We start from the raw sequence: 23,828 nt of genomic DNA on the forward strand, positions 1-23,828 counted from the left end.
GTATCTCACTTTGACCAATGCATCATTTCCCCTCCAGCATGTGAATGATTGCTGCCTGGCAAGTTTCAGAATTTCTGGAAAGCCTTGTTAACATTTCCATTCACCATTTCAAAGCAAGACACAGAATGTGTGCTCACACAACGGAATACTATCTCATTTCCATCCCACACATAAATGCTACCAATTTCTACTTGAATAGCATCTCATCTCACCACTGCATAGCTCTTGCATAGGGGTAAGTGTTGTCATCATAGCACAGACCCACAACGAGCACCTCTAATTTTAGAGCAGCACCTAGAGCCACTTGACAAGAAGCACCAGGAATAGGAGCACCCCAAAGTAATTTCTTTTGGGGAATGGGGCATTTCCTGTGAGCTACCATTGTTGCTTTGATGCAACTGGTATTTCTAAGTGTACTACACCCAGTGTGGATTAGCAGCAACTGGGATGGATCATCAGTCAATTTAAACAAGTTTTACTCCAGACACTGATTTTTAGTGCCAGGACTTCGCCCTGAAATACATAAAGAAAAGGGGGGGGGATTGCTTGCGGATATTAAAATACTACAACCAGCCCCTCGTAAGGCCTCCTTGTTAGCTAATTAAATAAAAACTGTGACTCTGCCATTGTGTATCTCCTGGCAAACTGAAATAGAGTTGTCCACCCTTATTTCAGTGATTATTACCATGTAAGCAATGTTGTTCATACAAACTATGCAACCCTTTGTCCAAGATCCAAGATTTTGCTTGGAAGAGACAACAGTATGCAAAACCTACTCATGAAAATGAATCCATCCTGTTTTCTTTATAGGACAGGAAAAGCCAAAGCAAGCATCATAAGAACAAGCCAAAAGATAAGACAAAAACTACTTTGGAAAGCTTTAACTGTCCACTTAAGGAACAGATGTTACCTGGAAATAGTCTGTGATGAAGGATCCAAATTCACTCTTCAACAATCGCCTGAAAAAGAATGGATCACATGTCATAAAAAATGTTTTACAGGCAGATTTCCCAGAGCCCATTCAATAAAAATCAACTCTATAAAACACAGTTCTGAAGAAGTGTGCATGCACACGAAAGCTCATACCTAGAACTAACTCAGTTGGTCTTTAAGGTGCTACTGGAAGGAATTTTTTTATTTTGTTTTGTCTATAAAACACAGGTGTACCAATAAGACTGAAAACCGTTTTGAAGCATTCTTTTTGTTTTAAATTCTTTCCTGTTTCCCATTATGCTTCTGATATGGCCACTGACCAGAGAAACAGCCCTGGGTTTGGGGGTTTGTTGTCTAAACCCAGAACAGTTCTTACAGGAACACATTGTCCTCAAAGCTAAAGCAATTTTCCTAACTTGGCTCGACTGACTTTTGAGAGTCACATGGAACCATTTGCTTTACACCAGGGCTGGTGAACCTGTGGCCCTCCAGATGTTGTGGATTCAACTTGTATCAGCCACTGCAAAGTTCATTTCATTGGAGCATGTGGTGATCTGGATTTGAAAAACAGATCTATTTGCGACTAGGCTGAATTTAGGCAGAGAATTTGATCAGGCGGCCTTCTTCTCAGCCAAGCTGCTTTCCAAGGTAGCATGGGCAATTGCCATGGGAGACAGGGTTTCTTTTCAGACCGAGGCCAATCCCATGTTCCAATGCATTGTGTTTGGTTTGACTACACAGGGAGGCAACATGCGACCCGACATTTTTTCCCATATGCTGAGCAGTGTAACACAGATGGCTATAGCTGCCTTGCTTTTTAATTACAGATAGGTAGCCGTGTTGGTCTACCATAGTAAAAAAAAAATTAAAAAAAAAATCCTTCAGTATCTGAAGAAGTGTGCATGCACACGAAAGCTCATACCAAGAACTAACTTAGTTGGTCTTTAAGGTGCTACTGGAAGGAATTTTTTTATTTTGTTTTGCTTTTTAATGTTTATTAGTGCTAGACCCGAGAGGGCAATTTCAAACTTCTGGTCTGCATCTTGTAAAGCAAGGAGCTTGACAGAGAAGCTTCTGGGAGTGGTCCACCATAAATGGACTGCCATTCTGTTTAGGGCCCTGTGATACCTAGACTAGGGTTGCCATACGTCTAGGAATTACTGGGCATATCCTCTTTGGGGGCTCTTACATGCCCATCAGGGGGGGAATTTTACATTTTAAAGCTAATGTCCTGGATTTTGGGGTTTTTTGGTTTTTAAAGTGTGCTTGTGGTTCTGGTTCTGGGACAGGTGCCCTAGACTCTGACTCAGCAGCGGCAGAGGGGCTATTGGGCAACTGCCCTAACAAAGCTCAACAACTTTTTATGTCCGGATTTTTACCTCTTGAAATATAGCAACCCTACCTAAGGAGCTTTTAGGAATACCCTGAACAGAATTAAGTACATCTCAATCCTCACTTTTGCTTAGTACCAAATGAAGCTCAGGATGGTCATAAGGAGTGCTAAACCACTACAGGATCACAAACTATGCCAAATTCATACACCACCTGAACTAAACTTAACCTGTAAATAGATATGCAACAAAGATAACCCTTATCTAAGACTTCCCAGTTAATGAACCCATTTCTGTGTCAACTACTGTGACATCACATGTGTACACATGCATGTGTGCACACCCACACACAGAGGGAGGGAGGGAAGGCCTGCTGTCCTAAAACACTTTTCTCTTTATGGTTCACAGTGTTTTCTTTTGATGTAGTTGATCCACAAAAGAGATGCAAGGGACGTGTTTTGGTGCTAAATTCTCTTACAATAGTGCTTAGCAAATTTTCTCACTGGTCACTGGTCCCTGCTTTTTTAAAAAAAATCATCCTAATCAGTGGGCAAACTAGTTTGCCAACAGAGTTCTTATCTGGGCATGTGAGATGAAGATGAAAAAAGTTACTGACTGACATCTTCCAGTCTTCTCTCCAACCCCTCCACTCCAATACACTTACTATTTGTGTTCTTGCTACAAGCCAATCTGCTCAATAAAATGCATGACCACCATTCCTAACTTCCAAAATATGAATATAATTTACAGTTTGCAGACCACAAATAAATAAAAAGGTCACAAAGTTATGAGAAGAGGGAAAGCAGAAAGCAACCACACATTGTCCAAGGGAAATTGCAGTATCTACCAATTTACTTTGTTATTCTTCTGCGTCCAACCAGTCCATGACATTGGGGAGCCTTTTCAAAATAGTGTCTCTGCTATTGAATAGCCTACCCAGAAAGGGTGTCTCAGCATCATCCTGATGGCCTTTTCAGTGCCAGGCAAATATATCTTTATTCACCAAGGTTTTTCAAGTGCATTTTAAATCCTGGCTATAAATTATTTAATGCAATTTCTTGCCTTACGGTTATTGTCATTTCAATATATTACTGTGATTTTATTTTTTGTAAGCCACCCAGAGAACATTTATTGAGGGGTGGCTATATAATTCTAATAAATGATGAAGATGAGGATAATAGTAATACTGTCAATCCATAAAGCAAGATCAATTGTACTACTTTTTTCCACAATTTAAAGGACAACCTATCTTTCTAAGGTTAAATTTGGAGAATGCATTAAGAAAACAGTTTGATGGGAGGCAGGGGAGGGAGGAATCAGATTCCAGAGGCAACTTATAAAGTAATTTGTCAAAGCATGCAGAAGCAATCGTCTTACTCCGATGATATAAAAATCAGTGAACAGAATTTTAAGGAGCCTCCATTTTTAAATCAAACCTTGTGGGAGGAATTTCATGCCTTATAGATTTGTTTTCAAGTAGAATACTGAAAAAAAGAAAACGAGTACAAAAAGGCTTTTATACTGCCATGGAGAATGTTAAAACTGTTCCTAACTTAATACATAATTTTGCGTAACCTCAGCAGTTTCATCCCCAAAACAGTGGCACTCAAAACACTAATAACCTTTTGTCAAAACAGCTTGGCTTCCTCTGTGTTGACGACGTTCAAACTAAGTTCATAGAGGCGGGTGGGGAGAGGACATTGAAGGGCGAGAAAAGACAAGGAGGTCATTCTTTATGGTTACTCAAGGTTAAGAGTAGTATTTTAAAAGCCATGATCGCTGTCACTGCAAAGAGAAAAACCCAAGTCTGGGAAATGAAACGAACTCTACCCAGTGCTCACTTTGTAGTGTCTTACTCTAGGAAATTAATCTTTTAGCATAATTGTCTGATGAGGGCTTTTGTTTAAATGAACTTAGCACGCAAGTAAGTAGTCTGTCTTTCACACTGTGAGTATCCCAGCTTTCACCAGTGGACTGAGATACTCAGAAATTAATGAACATTGAAATATATGTCAAGATGTTGGAGGTCGGACTCGGAGCCCCCATCCAGCTGTTGCCCAGGTGCCATGCCTATAACATACACACACACACAATTCAGCACCAAACCATTAATTTCACCTAAGTTAGAACAGCAAGCATCCAGTGCCACTAGAAGCCAACCATCAAAGCAGAAATCTGATTTCACCTTTCAAAATATACCTCCACAAATCACTATGACTGAAGAATGGGCAGCAACCCGAGGTTCAAGCTTAAATATTTAATCAAACCACAAAGAACACGCATTCACTCATTCCTGAAGCAGCAAGAGGAGGAGAAAAGAACTCAATAACAACCATACCTTAAAAAATAATAGGTATGTGGAAATTCCCTAATTTTGGGGATCTCTGCTCTGGATCCTGCAAATATAACTATGCATAACAGCATCTCTGACCATGTACAGAGTAGTTGCTATTAGTAAACTAGAACATCTGCAATACTATCAGCTTCCTAGCTCCACATAGAGTTCAATAATTTGGTGAATGTGTGATTGGGGTACAGTGGAAATCAAAGCAGCCTATTAAGAGCCTGATGTCATCTATCGACATATGGGTCTGATCCAGCACTCACTTTCCCCATGTAGAATCATTTTGTATATGATGAGCCTTATGCTTAGTGCCAGTAGAAGATGGCGTGTTGGGGTGGGCAGTGCTCACCTAACCCCCAACAGCTGAGTTACTGGTGGTCATCAATAAGGAGAGGGAGACAGCCAATCCTGTGCTCCCAACACTATGTTTGCACCATGTCAACCTCCCCAGTGCCTCGCCCCTCTCGTTCCTGGTAAACAGTAACTCAGCTGTCAGGAGAGAGCACCACCACTCTGCCAGCTACTGCTTGGTGCATTTTTGTGTTGATATATAAGAAAAGCTTCAAGCAACAGTTACTGCATCACTGCCAATAAAAATAAAAAAGGCAGGCTGTGAATCTCGTAAACCAACCAACTGCCATGGTCATATACACACAGGTCTCAGTTGCGCCACCTGTTCTGCATCAGGCAGGCAATTCTATACAACAGAGTCAGAGCAACATACCTTACATTTTCATTGAGGATGTAGAGTTCATTGTTTTGCAAGCCTCCCCCTTTGAACACATTGATCACTGCTGTTTGAACACTGCCAAATAGAAGCAAGACAGTTAGGGCAGCCATAAATAACTTGCATCAGTATGATTTACACGGAGCAATGAAATGGCAGTCAGGAGCCATGTAAATATATCAGTAAGCAGAGAAGTAGATTAATTGTCCTTAAATTGCTTCTGCTTTTCCCCCCATCCCCCTGGAATCATCAGAGTTGTTTGCCAATGGCTGCCAATAAGTAACAGAGCAGAAAATACAGTTTATACACACCAAGGGACTAATACCCACTCACTCACCAACAAGCAGAAGTTATTAGACCCACACTAAACTATTGCTATTAAACTACTGCCACCTAACAAGAGCTCTGCTGGCCAAAGAACCTTTTAGTCCAACATCCTGTTCTCATGGTGGCCAAAAAGATGCCTTTTGGGAGCCCACAAGCAGGACCAGAGTGCAAAAACACTCTTTCCACTTGTGTTTCCCTGCCTCTGACAGTGGAGATAAGCATAGCCATCATGGCAAGTAGCCAGTGGCAAAGGTCATTTTCAGTGCCATTTTTCATGACCACTGCATCATCTTGTTCAGCAACAAAAAACACACTAAAAAAATTTGCCATCTTGTATTCCAATTTACTCCTGGAAATATGGGAGTAGAAATATAATGGATGGCTAGACATTTAAGAAAATTGACTGTGTTTCACAGGCTTGTACTAGCTATAACAAGGGGGGAAAGGGATCAAGTACTGTGTATGATCCAGACTGCAGATTTCCTACCTGTGTTACTACATGGTCCATCACAGCAAGGAACCAAGGACCCCTATTCCATCTAGGGTATTACCCAGGAACGGTAGGGGAAAACAGACCACCATAGTCAAGGGAACAAGAGTCTTCACTGAATTTGGAAATAGACTCAATTCAGCTGTGCGGGCATCTGCTTATACAAAGTTACCCCTCTATCATGCAGAACAATGCTGTTAGCAAAGAAATTCCACAGCACAGTTTTGAGAGTAAAATGTGATTGGAGTCAGTCACTGCTGTTGGTGTTTTCTACAGAAAATAGCAAGCATCAGATTAGGGATGGGCTTTTGGCTCCTGATCTAATGTCAGAAGCTGCAACATCAAACCTTATTATACAACCGAGCCTTGGGCTCTTGCATTCCTGCCAAGCTAGCGCTTGGATTCTTTTCCTAACTTCCAGTTTAGAACAAACCACTATCTTAACATTTGAATCAGCAAGCAATGGTTTGCACTCACCCGGCAAACCAGAATTGAAAGCCATGGTTTGAGATTCTGTTTCCGAGCACAATTCAAAGTGTTGGTGCTGACCTTTAAAGCCCTAAACAGCCTTGGTCCAATATATCTGAAGGAGCGTCTCCACCCCCATCGTTTTACCCGGACACTAAGGTCCAGTGCCGAGGGCCTTCTGGCGGTTCCCTCACTGCGAGAAGCCAAGTTACAGGGAACCAGGCAGAGGACCTCCTCGGTAATGGCACCTGCCCTGTGGAATGCCCTCCCACCAGATGTCAAAGAGAAAAACAACTACCAGACTTTTAGAAGACATCTGAAGGCAGCCCTGTTTAGGGAAGCTTTTAATGTTTAATAGACTATTGTATTTTGATATTCTGTTGGAAGCTGCCCAGAGTGGCTGGGGAAACCCAGCCAGATGGGTGGGGTATAAATAATAAATTAGGCAGGATAGCTACATATGGTTCTGAATGCTTTTTACAATTTCTGTAAAAAAACAAATATACACTCTGAAAATATGTACCATATCTACCGGTGAAGACTCCCTAGTATGGATAGCTTCTACTGCTTACCATTGCTTAAAAGGTTGATTGGGGAAACAGAACTAGATGCCATCAAACACACAAAAATAGAGGCATTACACAAATTCATTCATCTAGTTTTAATGCACTTGCTACATTTGAGGGGGGGGGGTGGAATGCCTGTGTAGGCAAGTTGTAGATGCATGATGGAATATAATGGAGCCTCTCCCACATACTGTACACACATTTACTCAATTAAATTCAATTAAGTTATGCAAAGGCAGCTTTTCTTAGTGCAAAGAGTGCTGCTCACCTGTTCCAGGCAGAGTTGGAGCTAAGCTGCAGAGATTGCCGAGCTGCCAGGAACCGTGGCAAATCGGTCAGTACTGGGGAGCTCATGAAACGTGGCCGGGGCCTCCGGAATGAGCCCATCTTCTGGAACTGGAAAGCAAGAGCTGGGGCTATGGTGGAATCCTTGGTCATAAGTTCAGGTGGAAAGGATCCAGGAAGCAGCTTGTGGGGGAGGGGGCAATAGAAAATGCCAGAGATAATGCCTTTCCCCCCACCTTTCAAAAGCAAAATTCAACCTGTAGCAAGAAAAAAAAAAGGAATGGGTGGAAACAGAGGAATATTCAACAAAAGTGCATATCATATCTCATCCAATGTTACAGAATGATACTCGCTCCCAAAGCATCTCTCGGTAGCACAACAGGAAAAAAACCCAGAGAATCTTTATCAGCACTGCTGTGCTAGCTGCACAGTTCATGAAGGGTCATGCTAAAAGAAATAATAAAAGCCCCTTCCACAGGGAAATTTCAGTTTTATTGAGAGGTTTTGGTTTTAGACACTAATACTGAAGGATTCAGAGTCCTCTGAAAAACAGAAACCCCCTCAGAAACTAAAGTTTGTAATGTACCATTAAAAAAAATTATATAAAGAAAACAAATAGAAAAGGGATGGAGGATGGGAAATTCCAGACACAGAACTATATAATCTTTGGAGAAAGGCTGTAGCTGAGCTGCAGAGCATCTACTTTGCATTCAGAAGGTCCCAGGTTCAGTCCCAGGCATCTCCACACAGGGCTAGGAGAGACGCCTGCTTGAAACCCTGGAGAACAGCTGCCAGTCCATGTAGACAATACTAAACAAGATGGACAATGGCCTGATTCAGCATAAGGCAGTTTTCTTCTTTAAAAACAGAAAAAATGATTCCTTGTACATTGCTTTCTGTTATGTACTAAGTTGAATAGGATCCAAAATGCAGCAGTCTGATTGATCCTAGAACAATAGGATTCAGAATGCAGCAGTCTGATTGGCCCTAGAACAATAGGATTCAGAATGCAACAGTCTGATTGGTCGGCAGGAGCCACCCAATCCAGGTCCAGATAGAAGTGAATCCACAACCTGATTGGCTTACAGGAGAAGTCAGGAATTAGCCAATCACGTGCAGCCCATTGTGTAAATAATGTATATAAAGCAGATACTTTGAGGGGACTTTCATTCCTCCTCACCACTATGAGCTGAATAAAGAGCATGAAATCCACTCTCAACTCCCAGTATATTTCAGTTTCACAAGAGATGTCTGCCCAGTTTGGAGAGAGATCTCTCCTCCTGATGCTGCAGTCCCTGCAGTGCAACCAAAACTGTTGTGAGGGTCACACGATCCCCCAAAGAACCTTTGGGAGAGTAAAGAAGTCAAGAAAGAATTGGAAGAGATTGGCTGCAAGAACAGCCTTTCTTGTGCACAAGCAACCTTTGGCTCCAACCCAGGCATGCTAAAAATTGTCTGCTTCTGATCAGCTTCTCTAGGCTGAACATGTGAAAGAAGATGGGTCATCATTTCACATTTAAGTTACATTTACAACAAGACTCTTAATCTCAAGGTCATGGGTTCGAGACCCCTGTTGGGTAAAAGATTCCTGCATTGCATGGGGCTGGACTAGATGACTCTTGCGGGCTCATCCAACTCTGTTTGCATGCAGAAGGTCCCAGGTTTAATTCCCAGTGACATCTCTAGGCAGGACTTGGAATGCCCTCTGAAACCCTGGAGATGCTGCCAGTCAGAGATGAACCACTGCTCTGACTCAGTATACAGCAATTTCCTATGTTCCTAATTTTAGGAACATAATGCTGCCTTCTTCACTCCAGCCAGTGTTACCAAAGATGCACACCCTTGTACCATTTGTGGGTGCATGTGTAAAAATGCCACTGGATTGAAGCTTGCACCAGATAGAATCTAGCTGACAGGTGCTTGTTTGTGAGCACCCACAAAGTTCAATTATGACGGCAATAATAAAAAAAGGAAAACCCTTTTTCAGACCACAGAGATGACACACCAGCCACTGAAATCCACTAGGTTTAGCTTATGTTTAGCTTGGATACATTTGCAGAATACTTCACATCCACTCTGAAGCACCTACCACACACCAAGTCCCACAAAGCTGTGTTTCCCACACGCAAATGACACCAGCATTTCCCCTTCACATATGGGGTTTCTCTCATCCCGAGTTCCCAGGTTTCCTTCTGAATGCTTCTCTGTCTACCAAGGCAGCTCTTAGTCATTTGCTGGCCATGCCATTTCCACATGCCCTGCAATATATTATTATACTAGGGGTTGGAAATCCTGAATAAGGTTTTCGGGAATCTGCTGGGGATTCCAGCTATCAGAAATTTACAGTATATAAACAAAACACAGAGCAGTATGCATGTAACTGTTTGCTGCAAAAAGGGGGGGAGGGGACAAAAGAAAATAAATCAGCATTCTTTAAAATACACACACATTTTAGGATTTCCATCACTGCTCTTTTCAAATGTTCCCTCATTCGGCTTTCTGCAACCACAACAGCACTAATGAAAGCAGTGGAGCCTAAAGGCTGTTAATCACAGAGGCAGCCACAGCAGCAACCTTGACCAGCTAGCTAGCCCATCACAGCAAGAGGAGGAAAAGGAGGAGGACACAGCTAAAGCAAAAGAACCAGAAGTAATTAAATTGTAACAGACCAGCTTTCCAATCCATTCGCTCATGTTGTCCAACCAGACACCAGAGATGATACAAAATGGGATGAGGGTTTGCACAGTATTCTCTGTACAATTCAGTACATTCAAACCACACAAGCTTTTGCACTGCCCTCAAGGATTCAGTGGGTTGTGCAGCCAGTGCATGGAGGGGATGTGAACCCATGCAACCCCTTTTGCATGAGTACCCAGAGCAGAAGGGGAGAAAGAGAAGATGCTTCTCACAGGACTGCTTTTGCAACTTTAAAAGGTACCAGTATTGTGCAAGGAATAAATATCTGTGGTAGGTGTTGCCTAGCTTTCTTTGTTTGAATTCCTTCTTCTCCTTTTACCAGCACCTGATTTTGTGCTGACTCCAGTCTGATAAAAGGGGCTGGCCTGTGAGCAAATTAGGATCCTGCTGCAGTACAGAAGCCTGTAAGAAAGCCTCCAGACATGTTGCAACCGTACAATGCAAGGATGATCCTGACTGCAAGGGAAGCCATTTCTTGAGAATTCATCTAAATCCTGAGGAACTAGGTGAGAGAGTGAAAGTTCTTCCTCACTACCACCCAAACTATAAATAGCTCCACTTCCTGGGTTGGGTGTTTTGAAAAACATGCACAAAATTTCAGGTCCTGTTGGTGGTTTGACTACCTTTTTCATTATTATGCATAAAGCATCATCATATATTATACGTTACTGGTTTATTTCTGGTTATCTTTCCACAAGGGCAGACATTGATGCCAAAATCCAGTACAGTGGTACCTCGGGTTATATAAGCTTCAGGTTACATACGCTTCAGGTTACAGACTCCGCTAACCCAGAAATAGTGCTTCAGGTTAAGAACTTTGCTTCAGGATGAGAACAGAAATCGTGCTCTGGCAGCGTGGCAGCAGCAGAAGGCCCCATTAGCTAAAGTGGTGCTTCAGGTTAAGAACAGTTTCAGGTTAAGTATGGACCTCCGGAACGAATTAAGTACTTAACCCGAGATACCACTGTATTGCCTGAGCTCAGCGAGTGCAGCTTTCTCCTGATTGAAGTGCAGACTGTCTGAGGACTGGGACATTCACAGGGAAACCAAAGTGCTTGTTTACAAAGCTGTTGTACTACCAACCTTACTGTACACTTGTGAAACATGGACTACTTATAAATGCCAACTCCTCAAAAGATTCCATCAACGGTGTCTCTGAAAAAAATTACATATCACATGAGAAGACAGGCAAACAAATGCCAGTGTACTGGAAGAAGCAAAGATCACCAGTGTTGAAGCAATGATTCTTCAACATCAGCTTCATCGGACTGGTCTGTTTGTTCAAATGCCTGATTATCGTCTTCCAAAGCAACTACTGTATTCCAAACTTAAAAATGGAAAGTGTCAACAAAAGAGGTTCAAAGACTCTCTCAAGGCAAATCTTTAAAAATGTAGTATAAACACCAACAATTAGAGAATAGCCTTTACCAAAGGTGTCATGGACTTTGAAGACACTTGAACTCAGTACGAAAGGGAAAAAGGTGCTAAGAGGAAGGCATGTTTGGCAAACCCTCACCATGATCAACTCACACCCAGAAACCTAAGTCCCTACTGTGGAAGGACATGTGGTTCCAGAATTTCAAACAAGGAGCTTTGCGAAAAGGCAAGTTTTAGAATTATCTTTCCAAATTATGCTTCCCCTTCGCTTCCCCAGCAAAAAGCAGAGATGATAACTTTTTCATATTTTAGCTGTCCTTTCTTATTCCGTTTGCCATGTTAGAACAAGTAACAACAGTTTATTCAGAAAGCAGTATAGGCAGGGACTGAGGCTTACTATAAAGATAGAAGACTTCTTGCCGTCCTTGGTAAGGTCCAAATAAATGAACATAAACATTGCCCATTCCTATATATGTTAACTTAGAAGAAAATCCTATCAGGTTTAATGCAGCTAGCTTGAAGGCAGAAATGCACAGGGGTGCTAATAAGATGAAAAAGACCTTTAAGATCCGTTGAGGTACCAAATCAAATTTCACAGAGCCTCACGAATTTTGCCACAGAGACTAGGAATTTCCCCGAGGCTGCTGCAACAGGAAAATATTCAATATCACCTGCATTCATAGCAAAGAAACTGACTGTGTTTGATCTTTTGTGTTTGCTTGGAAGCCCAGAGGCAGCCAATTGCAAGAACATAAAGCCACCATCTAAAGAGTCACTGGCTTCACCCATGCAGTATGTTTTGAAGTGTAGCCTCAAATGGCAAACCATTTTCCGAAATAGGAAAAGTTTCAAAAAACTGTTGAAACAAAATACGAGGCATTTTTTAAAAAAAAAAAAACTGTTGAAACGTAGGAACAGGCAATGCTATTAAAAGCAGGGAGCAAGGAAGAGGTCAAAAGTCCCATCAGGAATGCAGAAGCCCTTTGGGCATTCTCATAGATGGGCTCTGGGTTATACTTCTAATGGCTGCTCAAGGATATAAAATACCTGAACTTCCAAAGCATCCAATTCTCGTTCAGCTCTAACACACACAGGTTTCCTGAAACTGCTGACATTGAAGCAAACAAACCATCCTAAAACACAGATGATGAATAACACTGTAGGAATGGTAAATCTATAACAGCCTTACAAATAATGGTTCAAATATGGCTGGCCAAGGAACAGTTCCAGAAGCATTTTTCCTCCACACCTAGCTTTAGTGGCTTCTGGACTTTGTCAGCTGGGTATGTATTGAAACTTCATTAATTTTGTTATTTTTAACATTAAGTAGATTCTGCTTTCTAGCCACCTGCAGCTGATTCTTACTTGCCCTGGGCAAGTGCCTGTTTACAAACCTGGTATAAAGTAAAGTGCTTAGATTTCTATTTGTGGATTGCCATTCCACAAAAAAAGGCAAGTGCCTGAAATGTTTTAGATATTTTGGAGGAGGTTTTCAAAAGTATCAGTCCAAGAAAGATCAATCAAACTCTCTGGGTTTTAAAAATATCATGCAGTTCCTTCCCACCCATTTATAACAGGCAACAGAGAAAGAATCAGCATGGAATCTATCCTGCTGCTCCTTCTTGCCCTTTCAAATCAAGTAAATCTTTAACTAGGTTTGTGATTAGTGAAATCCTTGATATGGGTTCCACTGATAAGGTCCCAACTCTAGACAACATGTTCATTTCCTAAACATATGAGTGTGTGTTTTGACTTTATTGTATCCAGCAGAAAGAAGCAACTTTAATATTTCATTAATAGCATCTTCTATACAAAAGCATTTATGCTTAGAACTTGTATATTTATAAAGCACATATATGCTCAGTGATTTTCAGACACTGAAGAACTACTACCTATTTTGGAAGCTGTTTAGTTGACTGTTCTATAAGCATTTGAACACCTCACATCTTTAGACCCAGCCAATATAGCCAACTATCGCCCAGTCTCAAATCTTCCATTCTTGGACAAGGTGATTGAGTGTGTGGTTGCTGAACAACTCCAAGCACGCCTGGAGGATGCGGACCATTTGAATCCCTTCCAGTTGGGATTCAGGCCTCACCATGGGACTGAAACTGCCTTGGGCGCGCTGGTCGATGATCTCCGGCAGGCTAGGGACAAAGGTGAGAGCTGTTTCCTAGTTCTGCTGGATCTCTCAGCAGCCTTTGACACTATCAACCATAACATCCTTCTGGACTGTCTAGAGGGGCTGGGAGCTGGGGGCACTGTTATACAGTGGTTCCGCTCCTTTCTTGTTCAGAATGTGGTGGTGGGCGATGAGTGTTCAGACTCCTGGTCTCTCACTTGTGGGGTGCCTCAGGGTTCCGCCCTCTCCCCCAAGCTTTTTTATATCTATATATCTATAACATCCTTCTGGACCGTCTTGAGGGGCTGGGAGCTGGGGGCACTGTCATACAGTGGTTCCGCTCCTTCCTCCTGGGCCGTGTTCAGAAAGTGGTGGTGGGGGATGAGTGTTCAGACCCCTGGGCTCTCACTTGTGGGGTGCCTCAGGGTTCTGTCCTCTCCCCCATGCTTTTCAACATTTACATGCAGCCGCTGGGAGAGATCATCAGTAGGTTTGGGCTGGGTGTTCATCAGTATGCAGATGATACCCAGCTCTACCTCTCTTTTAAATCAGAACCACTGAAGGCGGTGAATGTCCTGTGTGAGTCCCTGGAGGCGGTTGGGGGATGGATGGCAGCTAACAGATTGAGGTTGAATCCTGACAAGAGAGAAGTACTTTTTGGGGGACAGGCGGGGTGTGGGGGACTCCCTGGTCCTGAATGGGGTAACTGTGCCCCTGAAGGACCAGGTGTGCAGCCTGGGAGTCATTTTGGACTCACAGCTGTCCATGGAGGCGCAGGTTAATTCTGTGTGCAGGGCAGCTGTCTACCAGCTCCACCTGGTATGCAGGCTGAGACCCTACCTGCCCGCGGACTGTCTCACCAGAGAGGTGCATGCTCTAGTTATCTCCTGCTTGGACTACTGCAATGTGCTTTATGTGGGGCTACCTTTGAAGGTGACCCGGAAACTACAACTAATCCAGAATGCGGCAGCTAGACTGGTGACTGGGGGCAGCTGCCAAGACCACATAACACCGGTCTTGAAAGACCTACATTGGCTCCCAGTACATTTCCGAGCACAATTTAAAGTGTTGGTGCTGACCTTTGAAGCCCTAAATGGCCTCTGTCCTGTATACCTGAAGGAGCGTCTATACCCCCATCGTTCAGCCCAGACACAGATCCAGCGCCGAGGGCCTTCTGGCAGTTCCCTCCCTCCAAGAAGAGAGGTTACAGGGAACCAGACAGAGGGCCTTCTTGGTAGTGGCACCCGTCCTGTGGAACACCCTCCCATCAGATGTCAAGGAAATAAGCAGCTATCTTATTTTTAAAAGACATCTGAAGGCACCCCTGTTTAGGGAAGTTTTTAATATTTAATGCTATATTGTATAAATTATTATTATTATTATTATTATTATTATTATTATTATTATTCTGGCGACTGCATTTTGAAACTGTTGCTAAACTATCTTTAAAAGTACAACCCACAGAGAATTTTGGCTGGATATAACCAGTGCACAAGTCACTAAAAGCAGATCTACTTTTCAAGACAAGCTTGCAGTTGCTGGTGCACTGGATTAAGCTGGAAAAGGGTACTCCTAACCAAAGGCATCACCTGGACAGACAATAGTTTTCAAACTATACAATTGGCTCTTCAAGCAGCATAAAACCAAAGTACGTTGCCCATTTCCACCTGAATCAGCAGCTAATAGCACCTCCACTTTCTCTGAATTAACTGTGCTTATCCTCATCCAGACCAGAGTTACAAAACATTCCTGGTTAGAGATTGCACTGGGATGCAAACAAACGGTGCTACGTGGGTCAATCTGAGTAACAAACTGGGACACAAAGGACAGCTTGCCGCAAGGAGGTTCATGATGAAAAGTAGCCCTGAACTAGTAACCAGCACCAGAAACTGTGGCACCAAATCTCCTAAGGAAATTGCTACACGAAGAAATTTATTTTGTTTTGTCCCAGACCTGTCACTAAGTTTCACTAGATGTGCTAGCATGTTGCCATAGCCCAAAATAAGTCAAAGTCTGTTGCTGCACAATATTTTGAAATGGCATGTAGAATAAGAAATACGTAGGAACTCTAGGCAATAACCACAAATGTGTCCAGAGATTGCAACTTTTGAAGGACTATACACAGCTCTTTCTACTTCATATATGCAAGCTATAAATAGGAAGGGTGATCTATATGTAGCAGGGACACTGGAAATCTAAAAGTTATTTTAAATTTTAAGCTGGCTTGTTACATCCTTTGTTTTGTTTATATTCCAGACATGTCTTGGCAAGGCTGAAAAGCATTTTAGATGTGTTTAAAATCTGGTTGTAGGGAGAAAAAGAAATGCTATTCTATTCTCACACGCAATCTGATTGAATCCTATTTTCTAGTGTTGTTGTATTACCACAGCTACGATATTCAAATAAACATTTGCCATTTGATTAATAAGAATGCATCAGCCAGTGAATTTAAACATTGCTTCTATCTGAACACATTAACGTATTTCCTAATGAAAATATGATGGAATCTCATAAGGTGCATGGTATGTAAACATGAGCCTTATTAAAAACATGACTGGAAAATACATTTGGAGAAGCAACTGCACATGCAAGTCTACAGAAATCATTCTTCTAATTTTCTGCCAAGATGTCCTGATCTGCTTGTTCTGAATTTGCTTTTATAATTTTACATTTTATTTTTCCAATCTCTTCCAAAAGTGAGCTGAGTAGAGCAGCAGTAGTACAAACTACAAGAATTAACAGTCCAGAGTTAAAGCATACGCACCCTTAAGTAAATCCCCTTTTTTCAGTGGAGTTTGCTCTCTAGAAAGCACACTTAAGACAGCCAAAATAGTTATTGGATATTAAAATTACGATTATTATGAGATGATAATTAAAAACACTGGGATATTATTAAAATACTATCACTGTCTTCTCTAAAGCTGCGCTGGTTCTCTTTGAAAAGTGTGTACTCTTCCATAAACTTCAAAAGACTGGTTTCTTTTCTTAAAATGTACAATGTACAACTTTTCTTAAAATGTACAACCATTTACAATGATTACAGCTGAATTGCTAACCCCACTTACCTGGGAGTAAGCCTCATTTAATTAAATGAGACTTATTTCTGAGAATGTGGTTATGACGGCAGCCTAAAGTACTGCTTTATTTTTATTTTATTCTTAAAAAGAAAAGAAAAGTCAGGTGCAAGAAAGTTCTTGGTAATTTATCATTGCTGATAATGCTGCACATTAGCTAAAGGGTTGAGCCATTCAAAAGAGATTCAAATTAAAAGCACACACAAAAATCCTATAAACCAAAACACCTTTTGTTCCTAACACACTCTGATAAAACCTGCTAATGCTGGTCCCTTACCTTTAGGTCCTACCAAAGAGCAAAACTTCTGTCTCTCAAGGAATCAGAACAAGAACTGTGGCAGCACACAAGAACTGCAAGCAAGACGGGACAGAAGTAGGACACCCTCTGTCCACAGCTCCTCCCCCACTTGTCACTATAGGCAAAGTGCCAGCTGGCAGCCAAGAGGAGAAGAAGGTTAAGACTGGCTGGACTTCAAGACAAGAAGAATGCTGGCACAGCCAGCCAAGATAAGCTCTGCATTCTGTGACCTGGACGAGACACAGTCAAACAAACAACAATAAGAATGTGAAAAGGCTCAGGTTAGAAGCGACAAGGGCCAGGAAAGGTTGCAGACCAAAGTGTCATTGTTGGAAAAACAACAACAGGATTTCTTAACAGTTGGAAAAATTCAACAGGTGAAGCATTCCCATGCTACAAATGGCTTCACCTGTTGAATGTCCTCTTGGGTACCTGTTAGAAGATGTGTGAGCTCTATTACTAAAACAAGACATGCCAGTCATAGGCAGAGCTCACTACTGCTGCTCTGTCATGTACTTACTTGGGAGGAACTGTGTAGAAAATCCTTGACACTCTTTCTTTCTTTCAGACCAATACTGGGGAGCAAGTATTATCTGAGATCTTGGGCTTCTGATACAGCTTCATTCATTATTACCACTGCTAATATAGTGGTTTGTTTTGCTGCATGTGGTCTATGTTTGTTTTATTGTGCTATGGGCAAGCATGTTTTATTAATAGCAGTACGGGCTACAGTGTTTTATTTGTTGTTTCATTATTTAATTATACGGATGTCATCTTGGCTGCTCATTTAGATCAGAAAAGCAGCACAAAAGTGCAAATGAATAGCCTCGTAAAACCAATAGGAGCCACACCTCTGCGTTATCAGCAGTTATACAAAAGGCAATGATTAAAACATGATGCAACAATGCTTGGTTTGATATGGAAGAGGACCAGCATGACACGAAACAACAGCACTGAATCAAGTGAGCGTACATCAGTCTGTGGCAATAGCTAAATCTATTGCCTTATCCATCTTAAAGCCTTCTCCATCAGACTGAACTAATTCTCACTGATCTCAACGGAATGATAAACTCAGCAAAACACACTGCCAGCCATACACATAATTGGGCACTAGCATGCAAAGTGCCCATCACATTTCATTGGCATCCACCAAGTTTTCCTTTAAGTAGCTCGGCCCAAACTAAACCAAGATACAAAAAGGAAGTTGATACAAAATGAAACCGGAGGGAAAGATTCTGCCACCTTCAGATAGTCTGATTTCAGTCTGAGCACATTTACTGGAAAGTCAGTTCCATTTATTGGTGTGGAATCCCCTTCCAAGTAAATATGCTTAGGGTTCATATACTCCTCCGTGTATTTTAAACATTCCCTAAAGACAATATTCATCAAAGTGAGAGGCAGGTGTCTATAGGGAGACACACAGAAAATTCCTGGGGGAGGCAGGAACTCTTGGCCAATGCCTCACTGTAGCAGGCATCAAATGGACCATGATGTGAGTTAGTCGTGATGCAAGATTAGAGCCCTGTGGCAGCAGCTTCCTTCCACCTTCCCTTTCCTTCCCCATCCTCATTAGAGGAAATTCAGGATTCTTGATCACAAGCCACACTTGTAATAGTAACACCTTCAGCTGTTTTGCCATTTGATCATTAGCATTTATCCATTGCTTTTTACAAAGCATCTCACAAAATGTTAAAGCATAGAACCAAAATGGGGAAGAGCCACAGCTCAGTGGCAGAGAATCTGCTTTGCATGCAGCAAGTCCCAGGTTCAATCCTTGCCCAAAATTTTGGGACAGCCACTACCAGCCAGAATGGGCAATCCTGAGCTAAATGGGCCTGACATAAGGCAGTTTCCTATGTTTCTGTGTTCTTCAGCCTTCAGATGTTGCTGTAATTTGTTTTTTATTATTATTCTTTTTAATAAATGTCTCGAAGTGACTTATTGAATACAGAATTTAGCCTTTAAACCCCAAAATAAAAGTGGTTTTAAATTGTTCATTTAAAAGATAAATGCTAAAACAACAACAGAAACACCTTTCTAATGGTTTATCTAGATGCACCACCACAATAAGCAGTATCAAGCACAACAAGTCCTCAGGATCCTTCCCACAGGGCAGATGGCAGTAGATAACCCTCTAAGACAGTGTTCCTCAAACCTGGGTATCCAACTGTTGTTGGACTACAAATCCATAGCTAGTAGGTCCAGGGGTGAGGGGTAATGTTGGGTAGTCACAAACTTGGAGACCCAAGTTTGAGAAACACTACTCTAAGAAGAAGTCATATTATTCACTCACCTGCCCTTCTTGCTGTCCTAGGGTCCTTTCCACAAGACACTTGGTGGTAGCTGGCCCTGTCAGGGTTGGGGAGGGAGGGCGATTCAGCCCAAACAAGCTGTTGTGACTTCATCTTTTCTTCTTGCTCTCAGCTGGCTCATCCCAGTTAGTAAATGCACTGGAAGAGGGAAGCATAGGAGCACAGCACACTAGAAGAGGAGTGAGCCATCTGGTAGAAGGATTCTGCTGTCACAGTTGGATGTAGATATGAACTCCTCTGCATCTATATCCCTGCAGATCTGCACCTATACACAGCAGCCTCCAGTATCAACTTGGACACATGGAAAGCAGATCTTCATGAGCACTACATCAGAATCAGTGTGAGTTTGATGTGTAGAAATGCTCTTTTATGGGATTCTGTGGGGAGCAAGCCCTTAACGCTTGGCCATGCTGATTCTAGAATACTTCATCTTGGAGACTAGAAGTCTAAGATGCTGAGTTTTTCTTTGATGCTATCACCTCTTTGCTGAAGGTGGCTGATCTGACCTCAATCTGGAAATTCCTGCCAGATATCTACTTTTTGTTTTTATGTTATTTATTAAATTTCTATATTGCCCTTCATCCGAGAATCACAGGGCAGTTTACAATATAAAACACAAAAATACATAATATAGTAACAAACAACAACAATACTGCCCCCACAGTTGAAAAGGCCATGGGTTGTTTAATTAGCCAAAGACCTAGGAGATGTTTTCAACTGGTGCCTAAAGATATGTAACAACCATAACTTCATTGAGCTGGAGGAAAAGCAAAACATTTTTATTTAAAGTCACCTGCAGACTCTTATTATGTGCTGAGATTAACAAACTGCAAATCTCTGGTCACTCATTTGCTGCAATTCTTGGAGCCATGAGACTTTGTCAAATGGAGTAGGAACAAGAGAGAGAGAGAGAGAGAGAAGATAGCAAGAAATATTTTATTTTTTTTAATAAATATTTATTAAGGTTTTAAAATATAAATGCACATAATAAACAATCTTACTTCTTTTACAACAATTTCAACACTTCTTTGGACTCCCTCACGTCTCCCGCTCCCATTTACATCGTTAGAAATTTTTTCCAAACAAATTATCAACTTGTTTACAATCTCATGTCCACTCATTCAAATATAATCTAGCACTTCTTCCAAAAAATTTTTATATTTTCTTTAGTCTCACTTATCATCAAATTTAAATCTAGTTTAGTGGTGGCCAATTTTTTATAATCTAGCATCCTTCTTAACATTCAACCAAATTACAATGTTTTTGTAGATACATCTTAAATTTCTCCCAGTCTTCCTCCATCTTCTCTTCTCCCAGATCACGGATTCTGCCGGTCATCTCGGCCAGTTGCATATAGTCCATCAGCTGCATCTGCCACTCTTCCAGTGTGGGTAGATCTTGAGTTTTCCAGTTTTTTGCAATAAGAATCCTTGCTGCCATTGTTGCATACATAAAAAATGTTCGATCCTTCTTTAACACCTTCTGGCCGACAATACCCAGAAGGAAGGCCTCTGGTTTCTTTGTGAAGGTATACTTAAATACCTTTTTCAGCTCATTATATATCATTTCCCAGAAGGCCTTCACCTTAGGGCATGTCCACCAGAGGTGAAAGAATGTTCCTTCATTTTCTCTGCATTTCCAACATTTATTATCAGACGAATGGTATATTTTGGCAAGTTTAACTGGGGTCATGTACCATCTATATATCATTTTCATTACATTTTCCTTCAGAGCATTACATGCGGTGAAGTTCAGCCCAGTGGTCCACAACCTTTCCCAATCCTCAAACATAATGTTATGCCCAATGTCCTGTGCCCATTTTATCATAGCCGATTTAACCATTTCGTCTTGTGTATGATAGCAAGAAATATTTTGGATGGATGTTACCCTCTGGAGACATCCCTGCAATATGGATGGTTGATATTAGAGATAGCCATGTGAATTTAGGGGAAAATGCAATATTCCAAGCACTTAGAAGCCTGTATTAAAGAATGGTTTTAACAAAACCTTGACAGCTAGGAAACTCTGATATAGCCTTAACACTAAAATTTCCACTCAAAATTCTTTTATATTAGATACGGAGTTTAAACCTAGCCTAAAAGAAATGCAGATAAGAGAACATCTTTTCTATTTGGAGAGAGAGAAACACACGCTATAGGGTCAGCAAAAGAAATTATAGTCTAAGAAAGCAGCAGCAAAATTGTCCCCACAGCTAAAAATACAGAAACCTAACATGAATTTCTGTTTTATCATCCTGGTTTCACTTTGACTCTTTCAGCACTGAAACTAGTTTCAGGAGGCATGTAGAAAAACCAAAATGTTCATAAATTTACATGTTAACATATCTGATCCATGTCTACTTAGAAGCAAGCCCCACTAAATTCAACTGGACTTACTCCCAAGTAAGTCTACCTAGGATTGCAGCTGAATTATGAAATGAGCTGATTTGATACTGAGAGTGGATTGTGATGGATAAATAAATTTCTGGCCACTTAGGGGAAATCTAGTAAAAAGTTTTAAGAAGATACGGGGTGGCTGCTCAACTCATCACCACCTGGAAAGGTTTAGTAACAGAAGCCATTTATTGCAAAAACAACCACCTCTGGTAGAAGGTGTTTGTTTTTTAACAGTTCATCTGTTTTTCCTATTAGAACATATAACATTGTGAATAGCACAACTTCTACTTAGGAGGGGTTTTTTTTTAACGAACAGTGAAATTAACAGCTCAGTTGGTTAGAGTGTGATGCTGATAATGTCAAGGTTGCAGATTCGATCCCTGTATGGGACAAATTGCATATTCCTGCATTGCAGGGGGTTTAACTAAATGATCCTCGTGGTCCCTTCCAACTCTACAATATGACTTCTATGATATCACTACCAACAGCAATAAGGAATTTATTCCACTCAGCACCATTATCACACAAAGCCATTCCAAACAAATATACCCCATTTGGAGGGACAGTTGGATACTATGATAAGCTTTTAAGTGTTAAGGTATCTTTATGAGCTGCACATGGCATCATGGTCAGAGCAGTAAGTTTGACCATCCAATTTCAAATGGCTCACAAAACGCATATCTTCTCAATTTTCAAGCAGGCCAGTCATTGAATCTGCCAATGATGAATGTGGCACAGGGTGAGGGGTGGAGACAGTGTAATCTGTTCTTGTGCCTTTAACAGAACTTCCATCTGTCAAAATCAGCAGATAGCGCTTTTCACTGCATGGAATCTAGTGGTACACACACAAACACACCCTAATGTCTGCAGATCAAAATCCTCATTTAAAAGGCAGGGGAACAAGGATCGGTTGAAAACCTGGCATGGAGCTGAGGAATACAGAAGTCTCGGCACACGAGCTCATTAGGCTGCTAGCTTAACCGTTCCTGTTCCATTAACTGGGGTTCATCAAGTAAACAAGCAAAGCACTGGGCTGTACAGGTCACAGCCCTGTTCTCATCAAGTGCTATACTTACCGCCTAGAAATTTTCAGAGAAAATAGGTCTTGGGTGCAGCAATATTTCTCCTGCTGTTACAGCCATTTTGGGGTTTGATTTAAAACAACAACAACAACAACAACAACAACAACCTGGTAAATAAGATTTCATTATGATCTGAAATGATATGGTGGCGTTCATCAAAGCAATACAGGAAACAGATTAGAAGACGTGTTCTCAGATGCTGGAGCACTGTTAAGATGAAAGAACAACAGCAAGAACTTCTAATTAAACTATAGAAAACAGACATATCTGCCTCCTGAGGCGCAAGGACTATGTATCACAGGCATGGCATCAAGCTTCCCAACCTCTTCAGAACAGGGGTGGCTGAAAAGCTCATTCTTTACAAATGCCAATACCAACTGACTTATCCTCACCACCTGATCTAATGTACAGCTCTGAATGCACTTAGAATCAAGGAATTGTAGCACCAGGGACATTAGTCCAACACCCTGCAATGCAGGAATCTTTTGCCCAACATGGGACTCAAACCCACAACCCTAAAGTTAAGAGTCTCCTGGCCTACAGAGAGAGAGAGAGAGAGTCGCCGGTACTTCCCAAAATATTGTGACGCAGGTCTTAATCAGAAACGTTTCCAAATGTCTATTTTATGAAAGATGCATATTAAAATACAAATGTTCATGCTGATGTTTAAAAATGCAGATTAATACAGAGACTAGACAGAACAGACTTGTGAACACATGAAGAAACTGTCAGACTAAAAGACGATTGATCCAATGATCCCTGCTTCAGGACCAGTCTCAAAATAGTTGGGAGCACATCTTCCCTTTGCTAGTAAATTCAACACTTTTCTAGCAGGTGACAGCAGGGGGAATGCAGAACTTTTATCTGCAGCTGTTGGTACTAGGAAAAAGTTTACACAAGTTCAAAGAGTCACTACAGTGTAGCAAGAGCACATATCTTGCATCTGAACTGTATTCAGCGTACAGTATCCCAAAACCTAAGATTGTTTGACTGGTTTAC

At 41.5% G+C, this 23,828-nt stretch overlaps 1 protein-coding gene across 7 annotated transcripts in view; it reads right to left on the bottom strand.

Annotated features, from left to right (window-relative positions):
- PRR5L (proline rich 5 like) overlaps window positions 1-23,828 on the bottom strand; it is a 67,683-nt gene that overhangs the window by 38,081 nt on the left and 5,774 nt on the right. For 4 of the 7 annotated variants that reach the window (XM_081835885.1, XM_081835884.1, XM_081835887.1 and 1 more), the window contains exons 2-4: window positions 7,455-7,728; window positions 5,333-5,413; window positions 911-959 (exon numbers count right to left, since the gene is read on the bottom strand). In XM_081835885.1, coding sequence (XP_081692011.1) covers window positions 911-959; window positions 5,333-5,413; window positions 7,455-7,624 — 300 coding nt within the window. In that variant the 5' untranslated portion in view covers window positions 7,625-7,728. Of the gene's footprint in view, window positions 1-910; window positions 960-5,332; window positions 5,414-7,454; window positions 7,729-8,651; window positions 8,676-12,592; window positions 12,681-17,018; window positions 17,091-23,828 lie in introns of those variants that run through there. The other 3 variants (XM_081835888.1, XM_081835889.1, XM_081835890.1) reach the window with 3 other exon arrangements.

This window comes from Podarcis erhardii (assembly GCF_964252035.2).
Source record: "Podarcis erhardii genome assembly, chromosome: 1".
NCBI lineage: Eukaryota > Metazoa > Chordata > Lepidosauria > Squamata > Lacertidae > Podarcis > Podarcis erhardii.